This window comes from Bombus affinis, chromosome 1 (assembly GCF_024516045.1).
Source record: "Bombus affinis isolate iyBomAffi1 chromosome 1, iyBomAffi1.2, whole genome shotgun sequence".
Taxonomy (NCBI): Eukaryota; Metazoa; Arthropoda; class Insecta; order Hymenoptera; family Apidae; genus Bombus; species Bombus affinis.
The window spans coordinates 19,776,339-19,794,541 of NC_066344.1; the positions used below are offsets into that span (position 1 = coordinate 19,776,339).

Sequence of the window (18,203 nt, forward strand, 5' to 3'; positions counted from 1 at the left end):
TAAACATTGAAATTTACAGTTAACTAGAATTTGGGTAATAAACTAGAAAACAATAAACTAGAAAACTAAATTTAGTAAATATAACACAAGTTAATAATTTAGTTGTGTGTGAAAAATTCAGTGCTTGAGAAAACTAAAAAAAACCAGATGTAGAGTTTTCTTACAAGTGGTGACCACTTCAACAATAACGAGGCACTATTGGCCTTTGTTTACTGCCGTAAGGAATGCATTTATATTTATTTCACACAAACGTAATAGTATTACTTCTGCGTAGGTGTTCGGAAAAATTGAAAAACCCATACATGCGTCCTTAGTCCACGCCGGGCACTTACAGAAAACGCATATATATGTCCTTAGTCCACACCGATAGCTTTCGCCAGACACCTACGCCCACAGCACTCAAAGGGTTAAAGAATCATATTTATCAAGTTGAACCAACAGCACTTGAAGATATGAAACGTAGGATTGTTTATACGCATCAAAATCTATCAGCTACAACACTGAACAGGGTAGAAAAATCCTTCCGAAAACGAATAAACTTATACACTAAGGCAGATGGAAGTCGAGAAAATGTCCTTATCTCCAACAAATTCAGGGGAGATAGTTTCTATATTCTTCACTCAGTTTTATACTTTATAGATAAATTCAACGTGTTCTTCGTTTGTTTTAAAGCGGATACTAAATGACCACGAATCAGAGAATACTTCTTTCAGGATGTAATGTAATAACGTTCGGCTGTATAAGTAGGTATACAGTATATTCATTTAAATATTTTCATCTTATCCATAATTAATTAAAAGGATCAAAAATAACATACAACGCGATATAAGTGAAAGTTCACAATTTAAAATCTTTTAAAAAATATGTAATGGCGCCTCTTTCCGTCATTAATAGCCATGTTGTTTATGCAAAGTTAATCTTTGAATAAGAAGAAAAAGTAATCTTTTAAGATAGCCAGTAGAAAAAGAAGGCAGGTCATGTTCTGCTTCTTTACCGCAGGCAAAGTCTGCACGGCAAAGTATTGTTCCTAAACAAAAGGATGGCGAGAACATTACTTTCGTATCCATTAACGCGACAAGCAGACGCAGAATGCTATAATTACACCGCACACTTGTGCATGTCGGAGATTAAAAGGCGGCACGTGTATCGACCGAATAAAAAATTGTGTTAACGCATAGCGACGAGTAACAAGAAACGATTTCATCAAGAAATCATGTTATACCTTTCTTCTCTCTAATCAGTAAGAGAAAAGGACGGTTATGCAGAAAAATGAGTTTTTAATCCTCCTATTTTACGTGTCAACGAACAACACTGGCGCGTTTTCGAGCCTCTATGCGCGACGAAATCACGGTGGGTTACAAAAACAAAATCGCAACAAATTCCGATGCGCAATCAGCGTACGTGTTCCGAGTAAAAAGCGGCAGAGTTGATCGTAACATAAGCCCCCAATGTGTCATGATTTTCGGAATTATACGAACGCTCGTTTAAAACCAGCCCGATTAACGCGAATCAACTTATTAGTGCTCGATATTCGCAAATCAGAATTACAATTCGTTGGCTCTTTTTCACCTTTTTTTTTCATTTCGGCATTCTCGATGAACCTAGCTGAATGGAGCCCAGAGTACAGATCGTTCGCGAAAATCAGTCGTATTTTTCGCACCCCATGTGTTTAACCACCTTTCCTCAGATATTACGCTCTTAATCTTGAATCACTGATTAATCGCCAACGATTGTGCGAACTGTATGGATAGAATGAATAGAATGAATCCTAAATTTTGGAAACTTCCATGGTATTTCTCAAAGTATCCTGTTCTTTTATAAAGCATTCTCGCTTCTTATTAAAAGCAGAGTATCTAGTGATAATTAAATTGGCTTGATAGGAAGACATAAAGAATGAACTCAATGTGTCTAATATTATGAAGATGAATAATTTATAAGTTATATTTGTTTTATTTAATAAGAGAAGACACAAATTTTATTTTCATATGATTTATATATCTCTTACATAGCGTTTTTGATTTGGAACAACATATTGTTTAGCAAAATTTAAGCGAGGCGAAAAAGTAAGTTAGATATTTACTAGCTTAAGTAAAGCTAATGGTGGATTTATACAAAGTTTTAAAATTAAAGTTCTTAAATGGCGATATCTACATTATTTAGTAATCGTTTTTGCAACTAATTGATAATATGTCTATATAAGAATACTAGAAATTATGTATTACCATTTTTTAGGAAGATAAATGATACATTTGTTGAAAAATAAAAACTTTCTTTATAATCAAATAATAGGGACTTTCTTCTTTATTGTCTCTCCTATGGGGTTACAGGACTTCCCTTTACATCTAATACACGCTTTGACACAACTCCATACAAAAGAATTACGCCTTACAAGTATCTTTACATCATACATCATACAAAGTCACGGTGGTGTTTGTACACTTTTAGAAACTTTTGATGTATATATTATACAAAACACTTTGAAATTTCACTAGTAGTATAACGAGACACGACTATGGTAATTATATTGGTAAAATCAGAGGCGTATTTGAAAATGCATATACAGAAATTAGGAGACGTAATATATTCATTGAAATATACTTCGCAAAGACTATCAAAGTATGTATTTGAACAGTCAATTACTCGCTATATCAATAAGCCATAATATTTAGTGAGACTACTTTTATCAGTAATTGTATGTTTAATGCTACTATTCGTAGTGAATATACAATAACTTTTTATTAAATGTATGTTCGCAGTAAATGTCTTATAACTTGTACATACATTCTCGAGTCGGTTTCAAATACTACTATAATGACAATAATTGTATCTCATTTCAGTCCTAACGAAATTTCAAAAAGTTTCACGTAATGGGAATAATGTAAGCACTCAAATACTTTCGCGCGCCATATATATTCAATGTGACATAATGAAAGAGGTGAACATCTTTCTGAACCACATTTTGTTATTTTAGTAAGCACCTACGTATTTGAATGTATGGAGTAAAGCTCTCTTAACTGCTTCAGAAGCATGGACAAGATATCCCGCGACACAATATCGTTCGTACGTACGAGGGCACAGACGAGTTATTCCGCGACACAATATCGTTTGTATGTACGATGCTACGGATGAGTTATCCCGCGACACAATATCATTCGTACTACGCCACGGATGAGATATCCCGTGACTCTGTCTTTCTGTAATTACAACTCTCGTCCTAATAAACTAACACACGAGATATCTCGTCCGTAACGTAGTACGAACGATATTGTGTCGCGAGATGATTCGTTCGTGGCATAGTATGAACAATATCGTGTCATGAAATATCTCGTCCGTGGTTGTGAAGCGGTAAAAGGTGTTGCTAACTATAAAAATCAAATAGAAAATTGTTTCTACGTATTCCTTGATGCTTTTCAATCACGTAAAAAGTTTCTTCGATCCAAAATGTATCGCGAAATGTTTTTTGCGAACAGCAAAGCATCGTCTAACAGAAAAAGTTAAACGGTTTGTTTACACATTTTTTCCATGCACGTGTACAAATGTTTTCGACATAATTCGACGGCGAGCGAAATGTAATTGTTATCGAGCCCAAGTCAATACCGATTTTGGACAAAACACAGGTGGATACGCGGTGCTATATAAATGTGGTGGCACGTACGAAACATCATATAAAAAGGGTGAGCGCGTTGGCCGCAGAGAGGACAAGGTACGAGGAAGCGATTTATTAAATACTGTACCGGTGAGCATTGTTATGGCACGGTTGTGCAAATATTATTTTACCTATACGGCGATCAACGTTATCCACAACCGCTGCTCGCTACATGTCGTTATTGGACCGACTTCGAACTACACACATTAGCGAAGATTTCGGTCGATAGAAAGGAAAAAGGGAAGAAATACATGAACATGCAAACATATGATTGGGTAATTTAGTATTTTCCTATTGCAAAATCTCTATGTGCGAAGAAATTGCGGAAAACGAAGGAACATTTAAGCACATGGACGTATGTACAGCAATGTACACTTCTTCACAAGTATTAGCACACCTACTAGTTTTATACAAAATGTGATAATTAATTCAGATTATCAAGGAAGAAATTAATGAATCAGAATTTGGGTGCAGTTGTTATTCAGTACACATATACAGATCGTAAAAATTTGTTAAAACTATGTGTAAGAATTATAATAATATGTATATGTTAGCCACTACATTATTATTTGAAAAAAATTCGAGATAGATTAGATAAGAAACTTCAAAAAATTTATTCGGCATTTGAATTTGCATTGTGCAATCATTTTTGTGATGACAATAAATGGTATCGGATAATAGTAACTATAAAAATATAAATATCAAAATTGATCAAAGCAATGATTGAAAAATATGACAGGTATGCAGAACGAAAGAATTAATTTTATTACACCAAAAAATTTATTAAATTACTATTATAATGTATCGTGTTATTATTTCAAACGAGATATGTAACAATTATTAAAGATTATGACGATTTCTCAATAACTTTCCAGGTTTCCTTAAATTTCTGTGAGTGTTATAATAAGTTTTGTGAATGAGATTGATTAGAAAGTCAGTTTAAAATGTAAATTTTCCTAAACATATATAAAGTGAGCGTTTATGAATAGTACTTTCTTAATTGATGATACATTGGAATTTCGATTATCAAGATACTTATTAATAAAATGATCATTAATAGAGAATTTGGTAATGGTTTCTTGTATTTGGAAAATGAGAATAGAAATTAAAAGAAAAAAAGAAGTAGAAAAACAGAAACTGTTAAATTTTTACCAAAAAATTTCCTGTTCCCGTTTAATATTGATATTTAGAAAATAATCTAACATAAATGAATATAATAAATATGTATCTCATATGAAAACGAATGATGCTCTATTCCATACAGCTCGGATAATCAGGTGAGAAGTTGTAGCTTGGGAGTTTCTGTTGCACAAACAATTTTTGCAATTTTGCCTGCAATAGGCATATTTTATCAAATTCGCTCTTATTTATTTGTTATGTTGTCTTAGATATAAATATGAACTTGTTACTGTTATGCAGCAGAATTTCTTAGCATTCATGACCTGCAAAATTGCGCTCTTAATTAGAGAATTTAGAGAATTAAAATGTAAGTTACAGAAAGTATCTATTGTAAGAAAATTTATTGTTGAGATTTTAAACATTTCATTTAAAAATTAATGGATAATAGTAATTATCCTCCATACCGTCCTGATATTGTGCCGTCCAATTATCATTTGATCAAATTATAAAGTTAAAAAAAAAACAGTTTAGGGAAAAAGCACAATATTAGCTCTGAGAATTAAGTATATAAGTAATGGAAAAATATTTTAATAAACAAAAACGAAAAATTGTATAGCCTCAGATTAAATCAATGTTTCGACATATAGTCTCAAATAATAAAAGATGTTACACTGAATATTAGTAAATTTAATAAACATATAAAATTAATAAATTTTAATTAAAAGAGTCGTTTCTTTTACTTCGAAAATCTCACACAAAACTTTCCATCTAACTACCTTATAGATAACATATCCTTTCAGACATATAGGTCAGAAAAACTGATTAGAGATAATTTCTTCATTGATAATCTTTTAATGATTATATGTTACTGTCTAGCTTCGTTCTTCTCCAAGAAGCTAAAACAGATTATTCTATAATGATTTTCTAATAGCATGTCTTTAATAGTTCTCTTGAGGCTAAAATTTCGATTGAAAGTTAGTAATGAATGAAACTTCTGTCGCTGACCTCTTCCTGAACCTGTCATATGATAAAGTTGTCATAAAATTATATTGTGATCTGATTTATCATTATTTATATGATTTATCATATTATTTTAATTATAGTTATTGTCTTATAACGTATATGCCACATAATGTAATCGATGTTCAACTCCACTGTATTTTCGTTAGAGCAGATATGATTTATAGTGTAAAATATAGTATTATAAGTGAAATAAATATTACAGTTATTATTCATAAAAATATGTTATAGCATACAAATGAGACGTTTCTGCTTTTTATTGAAATTGTTCATCCTTAAATATTGATTTTTCTATCTGGCATGAATTCATGAATTTGAATTATTGACAATAAGATAACTTTGAATACAGATTTTTATAATCGATGGTTATTGTATTAGTTACACTAAACAAGTATAATTTGTTATAAAAACGATGAAAACAGGAAGGAAATATTTATTCCACAAATTATAATCATCAATACAAAATAATTTATTTCTATAGATGCCTTTAATTTATAGAAAATAAAATTTGACAATATTTTACAAAAATTAGTTTGTATTTCTCGCGCTTTAAAAGTTAAAATCAAATATGCTTTAATCGTTTGCAAAGAATTCAATATACAGGTAGGTTATTATTTTTACAAATATTAGGTATAAACGTGGTAAATATTCATAACGAGACTACAAATAAACATACATCCCCACATGCATTTTACTTTTTTAAAACAAAGACAAACATCGCAAAAATTGAATTTACGCGTACAAATTACTATTTCTATAATTCTTATATATTTCTAGTGTATAGTTTATTAATATAATTAAAACATATGTATTTATAAATAGACGCTTACTTTATTTAAAATTGTATTAATTGATATTAAGGTTTCAAATTAATAATATATCTTTCAATTCACCAATCAAACCATCTTTAGTATGTGATACTTGAAATTAATTTGATATACAAAATTACATTTTCAAATGTCTTGGGGAACATTTTTCTTATTTTACTGCATTTTGTTTCTTTATTAAATCACTATTTAACTGATAAGCTTATAAAACTGAATTTCTTATCTACACAACAGATTTCAAGATTGAGCAAGGATAGGGAAAAAGACAAAAGTAAAAGTCATTAACGCATTAACTAACCAAACTATTTAGCATGTACATATTTTTAATGATCTCAAGTAATTTACATTATTGTACGATATACTTGGTTTTTTTTCCTTTCCTCTTCATCTTTCAATTATTTTTATACGTTTTTATGGATAAAAATTTATGCAAAGTTGTCATATAACTCCGTTAAATTTCTCTATGTGACCAATAAAATATTGTTTGCATATGAAGATTGATAAAAAATACTACGAAAGAATTGTGTTCTCTCTTAAAAAATACTTTTAATTAATTTTTAACAATACTATTCCAACTATTAACCTATTTCATCTTCACGCCTCTAAATAATTTCTTGATGCGTAGTCACATCATTTTGTGACTATTGATAAGAATAAATGGCGATAAGCCCATAACAATAAAAAAATGTATATCTTTATTAGCCTATTAACCGGGCACAATATCTTAGACATAATAATTTCGAAGTCCACCATTCTTTTACATGCTAAAAATAAAAAGTTAAAAATTTTCATTCCTACTAAAAATAATTTATATCGCATTGAAATTCATAAGGATCTAAATTGACATACACAACTGAAATTTATCTTTATTCACTTTTAAAGACTAAAGATTTTATTGAAATCTAGATCTCACTTTAATAGAAAGCTGGACTTTTGGCATGTTAATAAAACGTTTAACGTAAAATTGCATATTAATATGCATATTAATAATTAATTCTTATTTTCTTTAATCTTAAATTTTCTAATGATACAAAAATTTAATTCGAAAATAATCCAAAAAACGTAGAGGCGTTAAGATCCCATTAACAAGTTAAAAATGAAAGTATTATGAAAGAAATAGCTAGTGTTTATCTCATAGGCGGTACAAGTGTCATTTGTGCTAGATATTCTAAAAAAATCTACCTTTTTTAAATGTTTTTAATAGAAAATTCCTAGTAATTTTTTACCATTCCTCATGTTCGACGTATCACAGAACTGATCTGTATAATTCTTTGAAATAAATGATACTTGACTCACCGATGAACTGTCCCTCGGGCTGTCCGTGGAAATTCTCTTGTCCGTCTAGTAATGACGATGACAGGGACGACGGGGGTGTCGAGGGCAGTGGGGTCCACTGCTAGTGAACCCAAGAGGGAGAAGCAGCAGGAGTCGCCGCGTTGGTGCTCACGTAAACTCCTGCGGGCGCGTTTCCAGCCGTCGTGCCAACCACGTTGTTTTGGGACACGGTACCGTTCTGACCAACGTTACTGTCGCTCACTTGGATCGCAGCCGTGCCCATCACACCTTGCTGGAAGTTAAAGTCTAACGTCCCGTCCATTGACAATTCGTGTTTGATTACCTGAAATTGTTCAATGTTCAAGATTAGTATAAACCAATAATTATAAGTTTCGTATAATTTACTTTTCATTACCCCCTTAGTATAATTGTAATCAATTAAAACATTTCTTTAAAATGACTTTTTATTTGTCCGTAATAAGAAATATTCATTGATTTGGTCAGCTTTGACGCATCGAGTAGCTGGACTAATGAACTGATATGAAGACATTTTCCGGAAAACTTAATCAGATAGAGTTGAAAATATACTGTTTCGTGCAGAAGCGATTATGTTTTAACACGATTGAGATCTTAAATATACAGCACGAAATGTTCACAATAGCTGATGACATGACAATTAGGTACTAAGAGAAGACGATTTGACGTTTTAATGAAAGAATAAAGATGTAAGAATTAAATTCGAAAATATGTTTACAATATATCAATGAATAGACACAATATACATTATTTTTCTAAAAATATAGATCATATTACTAATTTAATTATCCTGTGAAATGTGTTATGTTTATATAAATATAATTAAAAATTCATAATTAAATTGCTGCTTGGTAATAAAAAAATACAATCAACAGAGTAAACATACAACTAATAATTAACAGAGTAATAAATGTATGAAAATAAAATTCTTTGTCACATTAATTTTCTTATTTCACAATAACTGTGTATAAGATACTTCAAAAATTCATACAGAAATTAAATATGAAATTTCATTAGTTTGCGTAATTAATTTTAAATTTATTTGCATAATATTATCTTCTGAAAGCTATTACGCTTTCCTGTTAATCAAATAAGATTATCAAGTATTAAGTAAATATTATTGGAAAATTTAAAATGAATTAAAATTAAGCATTCACAAATTATAGAAGATCATGTAAGTATCAATTAAAGAAATACAAAGAAAAAATACTTGAAAATTTAAATATTTTAATATAACTGTAAAGTTTCCAATACTTGACTATTTTCTTGTGAATAATTTTACAAATATTACATTGATCACTAATGATACTTGCTTTTTATCATTTAAAATCGTATGAATTGCCAGAGTTATTAACAATTATTTTTTGACTAGTTTTTTTATTAAAATAAGGCATATATGTATTCTCGTATTTGCGAGAGGTTTGTTTTAAGGTTCCCAGCAAGACGTTGTTTTTGAGACAATCGCTCTAAGGTGCTCACTCTAAGGATCAGGTTTACAAGTATGACCTGCTATTATAAATAAAGTTGTGTTAAAAAACGTTGGCTGAGCGTATTTCTTAATAGAAGATTATTAATTTGAAGATATTTCAGTATTAATTATTAACTTTAAGTTCCACTTTGTGTAAAATTTGACGATTTATCCGAATTTGAGAAAAAATATTAGACATTCTATTTAAAAAACTGAAGGTGACCCTAATATCTCGTTAAAAAAGAAAGGTAAGAAAAAATATATTAGGGCACTGTATGACCTTCTATATATTATACAACTTCTGTTTGAAATATGTTTTCGTACAACGAATAAATTACGAGTTGTATACTTCGTCACGTTAGGAGACTCACTCTCTATATATATATCCTGTTTCATTGTTGAACAAAAATTTTGGTTCTACGAAAATAATCCTAATCAAAACTATTTCTCATCACAATAACTTTATCAAGAATACCTTGTTAAGCGAGCAAGGCTATTTTCGCAATCTTTAGAGTAAAGTACTTATTATAGGATCATCATTGTTTCTTCAGACAATAAATCATATACCGACATGATTTCGTACGATAACAGCATTGAAGAAGATATTTTGAAGAAGATTGATATCTTTAAGTATCAATTGATTACTTCTTTTATCTATTTAATGAAAAATGTCCAATTGAAATAAGGGTGCATCATTCGCTCTAGCAACCTAATTTAGATACATTTAGCTCAGAAACAATGTTAATTATAAAGTCCACAACTTTATAATTTAATTGGATATCTATAATTCTTATACGGTATAGTTTCAAATAATACCCACAGCAATTGTATAATATTATGGGCATATTCTTAAATAATATTGAAATCTATTGAACAGAGTTAAAGATACAGTAGTAAAAATAAAATATTTCTTCGCTTTCGTGAAAGAAGACAAACATTGACATAGCTCATGTTTTATATGAAATCATCAATTTACATGAACATACATCCTCTAATACTAGTAAGCAGACTACGGATGTTTATGCAAATTTATATTTTTATGAATTTAATTAAAGAGACGAAACTTAAGCAGGGATTTATAATACTTATTAAACATGATAAATGTCACCTTTTGAATATTTTATGTGTTTTTACAGATTATATGCATTCTGTGTATCTCTGAAATTTCTTCTATACGCATAAACATCCGCGATCTAATAATAAGCAGAATATACAATAAAACACACCTCTTCCACATTACAATCGAATCCACCGTGTAACGATTCGATATTAATGTTCAAATCGTCAAGGAGGGTCGAATTATTGAGAGCTCCCATCAATTGTCCCATCATTGTGCTCGGTGTTGAACCACATGGTGTGGGTGTTTGCGGTGGACTGGATCCCGTTGCTCCTGTTTGCGACTGTTGTTGTTGCTGTTGTTGTTGCTGTTGTTGTTGCTGCTGGCACTGTTGCGTCTGCATCATGTATTGAAGAGTTTGCTGCTGATTGCTTCCTAATGCCGTGGGACTTGGTTCACTCTGCTGATATGACGGCGACATTCCAGCCACTGGACTCAAGTTCTGATATTTTTCGAAGAAAAAAAATATAACCGTTGAAAATAGAATTATTTGACAACGAGAGAGTGTGAAGTTCTTTGTTTTTATATAATGACAAACTTTGTAAAATTAGTTTCAAATGAAAGATACCAAATGTATCTGAATGATACATTTGAAAATAATAGTATTGATGTATGTTTATAAAATCTAATTTCAATAGGTCAGAATAATTTATTACATAAATTTTTTTGTATAGGTTTCAACGTCACACTAACTGCACTTATGAAGTTATTACTGATGACAGTGTGAGCGAAGAGAGATTTACTAGTTAGATCTTGCTTAATAAAAGTATGTCCTTCGAAGAGTAGAAAAAGCCTGAAACTTACATTTGAAAGCGTGTTTTGTTTATTACGTTATTGAATCATTTAATTACATCAATGTGTTAGATTATCTATTTCTTATAGGAGCAAATATTGGAAAACTGATTTTAATTAAAGGTAAGGAATGAATAATTAGTGTAAAAACAGCATTGATACATGCTTATAAAATTGAATTGTAACAGATAAGACCAATTCTGATATTTTTTAATTGTAGATATTCAATTCCTATCATTTTGTTACAAAGCAAACAATACATTGTATTAAATAGTTAGGAGATTTAATGTATTCAATGTATTAATGTTCTCGTTCTTGTTGTAGAATTGGAAATTAAAATTAAAGTAATGAGATTACTTTTCAGAAATAGATTGGAAATCTTTCCAGATTGAAATAAACTTTACGAAAAAAATCTCCCGTCATCTAAGTGCAACAAAAATATGTTAAATTTTCATTAAAAGAAATTTTTAATTTTTCCTGTAGTTTCATGTTCAAAGAGTTAAAGTATTCAAACGCTATATTAACATATTCTTAAATATTATTATACATGAAAATAGTAATAATTATTAATTATTATATAATTAATAATGCGTAGTTTGCATAAAAGGTATAAAGATTTAGAAAATGATATACTAAAATTTCCCACTCTAAACATTGGGTAAATAAATCAAGTACCTTCAAGAATATCAAATTGGTCATCAAACAAAGACTACGAAAAGTAGACAAAAATCCACGTTTATTGCCTTTGTTAGATATGCCATTTGCGACGAACGATATGCATATCAAAACAATCAACGAAAAAACCTTTAAATCAGCATTATCCAGTCTTTTCTCCTTTCACGGATTACGGGAGTCGGGTTAAAGGCTTTGCTACTACACTTTGTTCCTTCCCAGCGGCTGTATGTTACTTGCAGTTTGCCATTTCAGACTTCTTTGTTCACTCACCATTTGACAGGCACACGGTTGCAGACCGTGAAGCGGGCATCTTTGCTGATTTCCTGATTGAGGAGTTGGCTGCAAAGCGAAGGAGGACGATCCTGTCGACAGGCTATTACTTCTCTGATATTGAGTCTCGTAATAGGAAGGTGGCGGTCCGGTCTGTTGCTGGTGGCTGGGCGGTGATGTTTGGTACATTTGGTAGGATTCCAGTTTCATCGTTTCCGCGAGGCTACCGGCTATGGTCGTGTTCAATGAAAAGAAAATGTGTTAATTGTATGTCTATTACTCGCTTTTATACGTGCGTTTCATGCTGTGCTATACCATCAGAGCTTTGGTTGCAAGCGGTATTGGAATATAATGTTATGTCAATCAAAATAGAAGTCTCGAGTTTTGGTAATTTTTGGCTATCTGAAAATGGCTTGAAAACGATGTAACTCCTATTTTCTCAACAGTTCATTCTTCGTCGTTTAATAGATTTATGATTGAGAATTTGTTAAGTTTCTATTGTAAATATTTATGGTTCTAATAAGATATTTCTTCTTTTTACTATTACCATCTATTATCTATACTTCTGTTCATAAATATTAAAACATTTAGGCTCTCTTGCACAATAATTTATCAACGAATAATATTAGTAATTTAGCAACGTATAAATTATACAATATCTACAAATAGTATTTATACATCACTGTATTTATTGTAATACTCACATGATAATTAATTAGATTCAAGTATAATAAATTTAACGGTGTTTTCATATGACAATACAAATGTGATATTGTGGAAATGAAATATATATGTATATAGAAATTGATAAAAAGTCGCTTCGTTAAAAAATAAGTGTATGCACAAATACTTTTCGTAATCATTGTAAGTTATATTATGTTTACGTGGAATAGGCGATGATGATAATTAGATAATTTCCAATTTGTAAAATTTAGTTGTAAACTTCTATTTGATATATCATTACTAACATTGTTATTGTTACACAAGAAAGTTCGATTTGTGTTATGTAACATTTTCCTAATAATATTAGCTGAATTGTGCAAGGGGACACTGGCAGTCTCATGCAAGACGTGATAATTCTTTCCGATTATTAGGGAAATAATTAAACTGTTAGAATTTTATATTTGCACAAGATAATGGTTTGTACAAAAATACGTGAAAAATATTGTGCGAACCATTTGCAAGAATTTATATAATTGCTAACATTTTTCATGATATATCGAACATATGATTTTCTGCAGCTTAAGGTTGTAAACGCGATTTCGTTATTTTCTGATGATTTGTCAAATTCACCTTGTTTTCTTCTAATATTTATAAATGTTCTAGTATTTATGAAGGAAGGTATACACATTTCCGTTTTATTTATATCTGCGAATATATTTGTGTAAATTTGTATTGACAATAATTTACATGATTTCAAAAGTTGACCGACATTGCTTCAATAATTCTAATTTAAGATATACACAATTATAATCAATATAAATTAAGGAAATGTTCGTCATTGTAATAAAGAATTATATAACGATAGCAACGTACATTTGCTTAATATTTACAATGAATGCGAAGTGAAGTATGAGATCTGTATCTATGGAATAATAATTAACCATATTGTATATGATATTTTTCACTATATACTAAATTTTTACATTACTTTTTATACGTCACTATATTCTCAAATTATTCAATTATTTAAAAATGTTACTGTACGGTGTTTTTTGATATCTCTGAAAATTTTATTTCAAATCTAAAATCGTTTATTAATATGACTTTACAAAAATGTCTTTACGAGTCAACTGGAATTCTTACCAATTCTTACTAATTAAGTGTAATTTGTGCAGTTAACAATATATTACAGTATTCATATATCTATATAAAGCAAATATGTAATAAAAGTATAGACAACTGTCAAATATTGTGATAAAACCGATTACTCAATAACCTTGAACAACCAAAACTTGTAGCCTCTACTTTCATATAATCATAAAAGATACAGTATACTGGGATTATAATCAAAATACAAAATTGACTGAAATTACTGTCTAACTCGTAAGAAAGCGCTGAGCTATCTAAGCTTCGCGTACCAAACTTTCGACATCTCAATCATGCTAGGCGTGTATTAAAAATGCAGTAGAAAAGACAAAAAAATAATACGGCTACTGTAAACGCTGGCGAAAGAAAAAGAGAAACATATATGAAATTGTAGTGCGTACCTAATTGTTCTGGGCTATAAGAGGGTGTGTATGTTGGTGTCCATTCCGGTTTCCCAGGGATCGCCGGGATTGGACTTAATCGACCACAGGATGAGGCATTGCTTGAAGCTCGAGGACTCGAATAAAAAATAGTTCAAATGTATTTTAAATGTGCAGATATCAAAGTATAAACTAATACGCAAGATAGTGAAAGAGGCCACGAATATTAGATTATGTAATAAGTTTATTCCCTTTTCAATGTCATGTTTGGAGGAATATTACTCAATAACAACATTATTTGTGACAATTGCAATGGACAACATAGGACAAATAATATTTATATATATTTCTATTATTATGTTTTAGTATCAATATCTCTGTTATATTTCTTCATATTATTATTCTTGCTATATTCCTTATAACATAATTAAATTATTTAATCCATTAAGAGTCAAACAATGAGAAAATACATAGATGTTACTGATAAACGTAAATATCTTACATGTTGCTTTTTTAAATCTACGAATTACGATACTTTATAGAAATTATAGAACTTATATAAACGCTACATGAATCAGAAACACGATCAAAGTTTATGTAAATAATACGAAAAAGTTCTGAATATTTAGTAGAAGAATTATTTGTTACAAAAAACAGATTTCTTTCAAGATACAGCAAAAATATTAGATTTTGCGATATGTGTGTATGTATCTAAAATTATTGGAAAATTTAGTGCATTATTCATTACTATGTTAATTATTTTAGTATTTGAAGTACTTTTATACAAGCAATCATTAAATACTTTAAAGGGGTGTTCTAGTCTAGAGGCATGAATTTCGGGCGGATTTTGAAGCTCTGTACAAACGAAGCAAAAAATATTTTTACTATCTATTTTTTTTATCATTTGTTTATTGATATTTTAAAAATTAACCGAAAAACTCAAAATTCACAAAGTTATGAGATGACAAAGTAAGGGGTCAAAAAGAAAGGGTGTCCTGGCGTGCATGATTTCAACCCTTCTAGTCATCTGAAGCAAAAAAGCCGTATAGATTTTTAATTAGTATAGATGCGGATATAGCCTGAACCTTGAAAAAGTCAAAACAATATTTTGTCACAAAATGGTGGCCGTTTGAAGAAAAAGTTTCCTTTTTGGTATGTTTTTTTGACAATTCCGAATTATTTAAAAATAATAACATTAAAAATTTTGATCTAAGCGTGGTTCAGGCGATAGAGGAATATATAAAGAATATTCACACCAAATTTCAAATAAATCGGTTTATTACAACTCGAGATATCGTGCACGCCAACGCGAAAAAGTAGTTTCGAGAAAAACGCGTTTAAAGTTTTGAGACAAGTTTCCGGTAATTTTACTCATAGAATGGTACAGCATATTTACATATTTTTAATCGGCGATTCCTGCTCTATACAAGAAACCTTTCTCTACTTTAAACTGCTCATTCTCCGAAGTTCTTTCATGGAGACGAGTAGTTCTGGCTTCCTTTGATGCCTCTGAAGCTCGGAGTTCAGAGCGCTCGATGCGAACTTCGTCTTGCCCGACTGTGAACGCATGAGCTTCTGGGCCAATCGTGATTTCCATGGCATTTAAGATTTTTAATATGGATATAAAGCCTTCATTGAAAATACATGCTGCGAGGAAAGTGGAAATTTGAATCGTCTGCGTTCCTGCGTGGATGTGCTTCGGAGCAAAAGTCCATATTAACGAATTTAACGATTCGTTATTATTTTGGATTTCAGAACCCAAACATCGTTCCAATTGAATTATTGAATTAAAAATACATGAAAAAGGGATAAAATACGATAAAGATGGGCAGAGTCTACCGTTTACTGTTCATTTGTTCCGGTCGGACAAAAATGGCTGTAACTCATAAAATAATTGAAATTTTGAAAAATCCTTTTAAGAGCATATTCTTGAATGTCTAAACTTTGGAAATATGATTTCCAAAAAAAATTTCGATTTTTTCAAATGTGTAGACTAGAATAACCCTTTAAAGAATGTAAATGTACGCATGCACAAATACACATACACATATCGAAATTTTTTAATAAAAGGACAGACGCTGGTATTTGAAGTGATCGTATTGAAAACAAAGGATAATAAAATAAGAAGATACATACACATATCGTTGATCAAATAGATTTTATAACAAACTAACAAACCTTTACGTATTTTTGAAGAAACACGGACGGAAATGCGAACTTATTACATAATCCAATGATACGTACATATATTCTATGATGTACTTTGCAAAACTATTTATAAAGCAAGAGTGGTGCATTATGTGTAGTTTACGATTAGTACAAAAGCATAATATAAAATAGTGGTTCTGTACTTTTTGCTAATAGAGCGCATTGCAGCTGATATTTTTAACTATGTGTTATACAAAAATAAATATAAGAATTATATTCAATATCGAGCAATTTGTAATGCAAACAATTTCTAAATAATACGCGATATTTTTTAAAAGTAAGCATAATGAATGAAAAACAAAAAATATATTTACTTTGTATAATACATTACGATTGTGTCTAATTTAAGTATAAATATTTTAATGATAAAAATATTTGAAGTAAACACGAGAGATAAAGTTGCATTAACCTTTCAATTGGATTAATGTTGATTAATATTTCAATAAAAGTAATATCATTAATAGTTAAATATCAATTTCAGAATATATAATAATTAGCAAATAATCAATTGATGTGTTCAATTTTGCATGGAATTTTATATCAAATTTAAACAGCAATTTTATATCAAAAGTTGTAAAATCAAAATGTGTAAAAGATTATTTTTGATGCTTCATTTGCAATATTAAGTTATTTTATTTTATATTCTTGTAAGTCTTATTCTTCGTCAGTCTTTTATTTATAAAAGTTAATTTTATTTCATTGTAAAAACAGATAATTATATGCGTAAGTTGTACGGCAATGGATTTATTTATTAATATTTATTATCCAGAAAATTGCGCTCACTTAACGCTAAATATTTTAAATAAATACTAAGATAACAATATATAATATTTAACTTGAGTTAACAACAATTAAATATAGTCAATGACATATTGCTTCAAAGTGGTGCCTTCAAAATTTCATGTAAAATGTATGTAAAATATTATTTCAGAGATGAATTATTTCAGAATACCATCTATTTCTACTTGTATCAAATGTATTTATGTCAAATTTTGAATTGAATTAAATTGAACGATATAAGTAAATGAAAAAAAGAATGAATGGCAAAGTGGTAACTTCAGAAACAATTTTTCTTTAAAGCAGCGATTTTATAATTTTATATTTTATAATAACTGAATATGATTGGCACGACTAATTAAATACGATTAACAATGTACAAGATAAATGAAGGAAGAAACGTTCTAAAATTGGGCTTTAAATAAAGCATGTACTTAAGGGAGTAATAGAAAATTCGTTTAGTAAAATATCAGAACATCGCATTAAATTCGAATAAGAAATTTTATTTTAAACTTTATTAATTAAATTTTCAGACACTTATAAAAATAATTTTAAAATATAACGTTAATAAATCCTCATTTTAAGGAAGGACATTTGAAATAATTAATTTTATGAAATTCTTATAGTTTCTCTTTAATTATGAATCGCTGATTTGTTAATAGGGTAAAGCGTAGATAAATTGTTAAGACAATAATCTGTTATTATAATCATGAAATATTTTTAGATATCGAATATGGATAAGTTCCATGAAATTCTTTTTTACAATTTCTTGCATAAAAATATT

At 29.6% G+C, this 18,203-nt stretch overlaps 1 protein-coding gene and 1 long non-coding RNA gene across 5 annotated transcripts in view; both read right to left on the reverse strand.

Annotated features, from left to right (window-relative positions):
- Positions 1-18,203, reverse strand: part of LOC126917799 (forkhead box protein O) — a 339,440-nt gene that overhangs the window by 101,616 nt on the left and 219,621 nt on the right. For 3 of the 4 annotated variants that reach the window (XR_007711067.1, XR_007711064.1, XR_007711066.1), the window contains 4 exons: positions 14,456-14,571; positions 12,246-12,475; positions 10,618-10,950; positions 7,909-8,230 (listed from right to left, as the gene is read on the reverse strand). Coding sequence is in view for 1 of the 4 variants with exons in the window: in XM_050725096.1 (XP_050581053.1) it covers positions 8,009-8,230; positions 10,618-10,950; positions 12,246-12,475; positions 14,456-14,571 (901 nt within the window). In the remaining 3 variants the exon portion in view is untranslated. Of the gene's footprint in view, positions 1-7,560; positions 8,231-10,617; positions 10,951-12,245; positions 12,476-14,455; positions 14,572-18,203 lie in introns of those variants that run through there. The other variant, XM_050725096.1, reaches the window with a different exon arrangement.
- The window catches only part of LOC126918292 (uncharacterized), a 263,782-nt gene continuing 245,783 nt past the window's right edge, over positions 205-18,203 (reverse strand). Inside the window, exon 2 of the long non-coding RNA XR_007711301.1 lies at positions 205-384. This is a non-coding gene — a long non-coding RNA (uncharacterized LOC126918292). The remainder of the gene's footprint in view (positions 385-18,203) is intronic.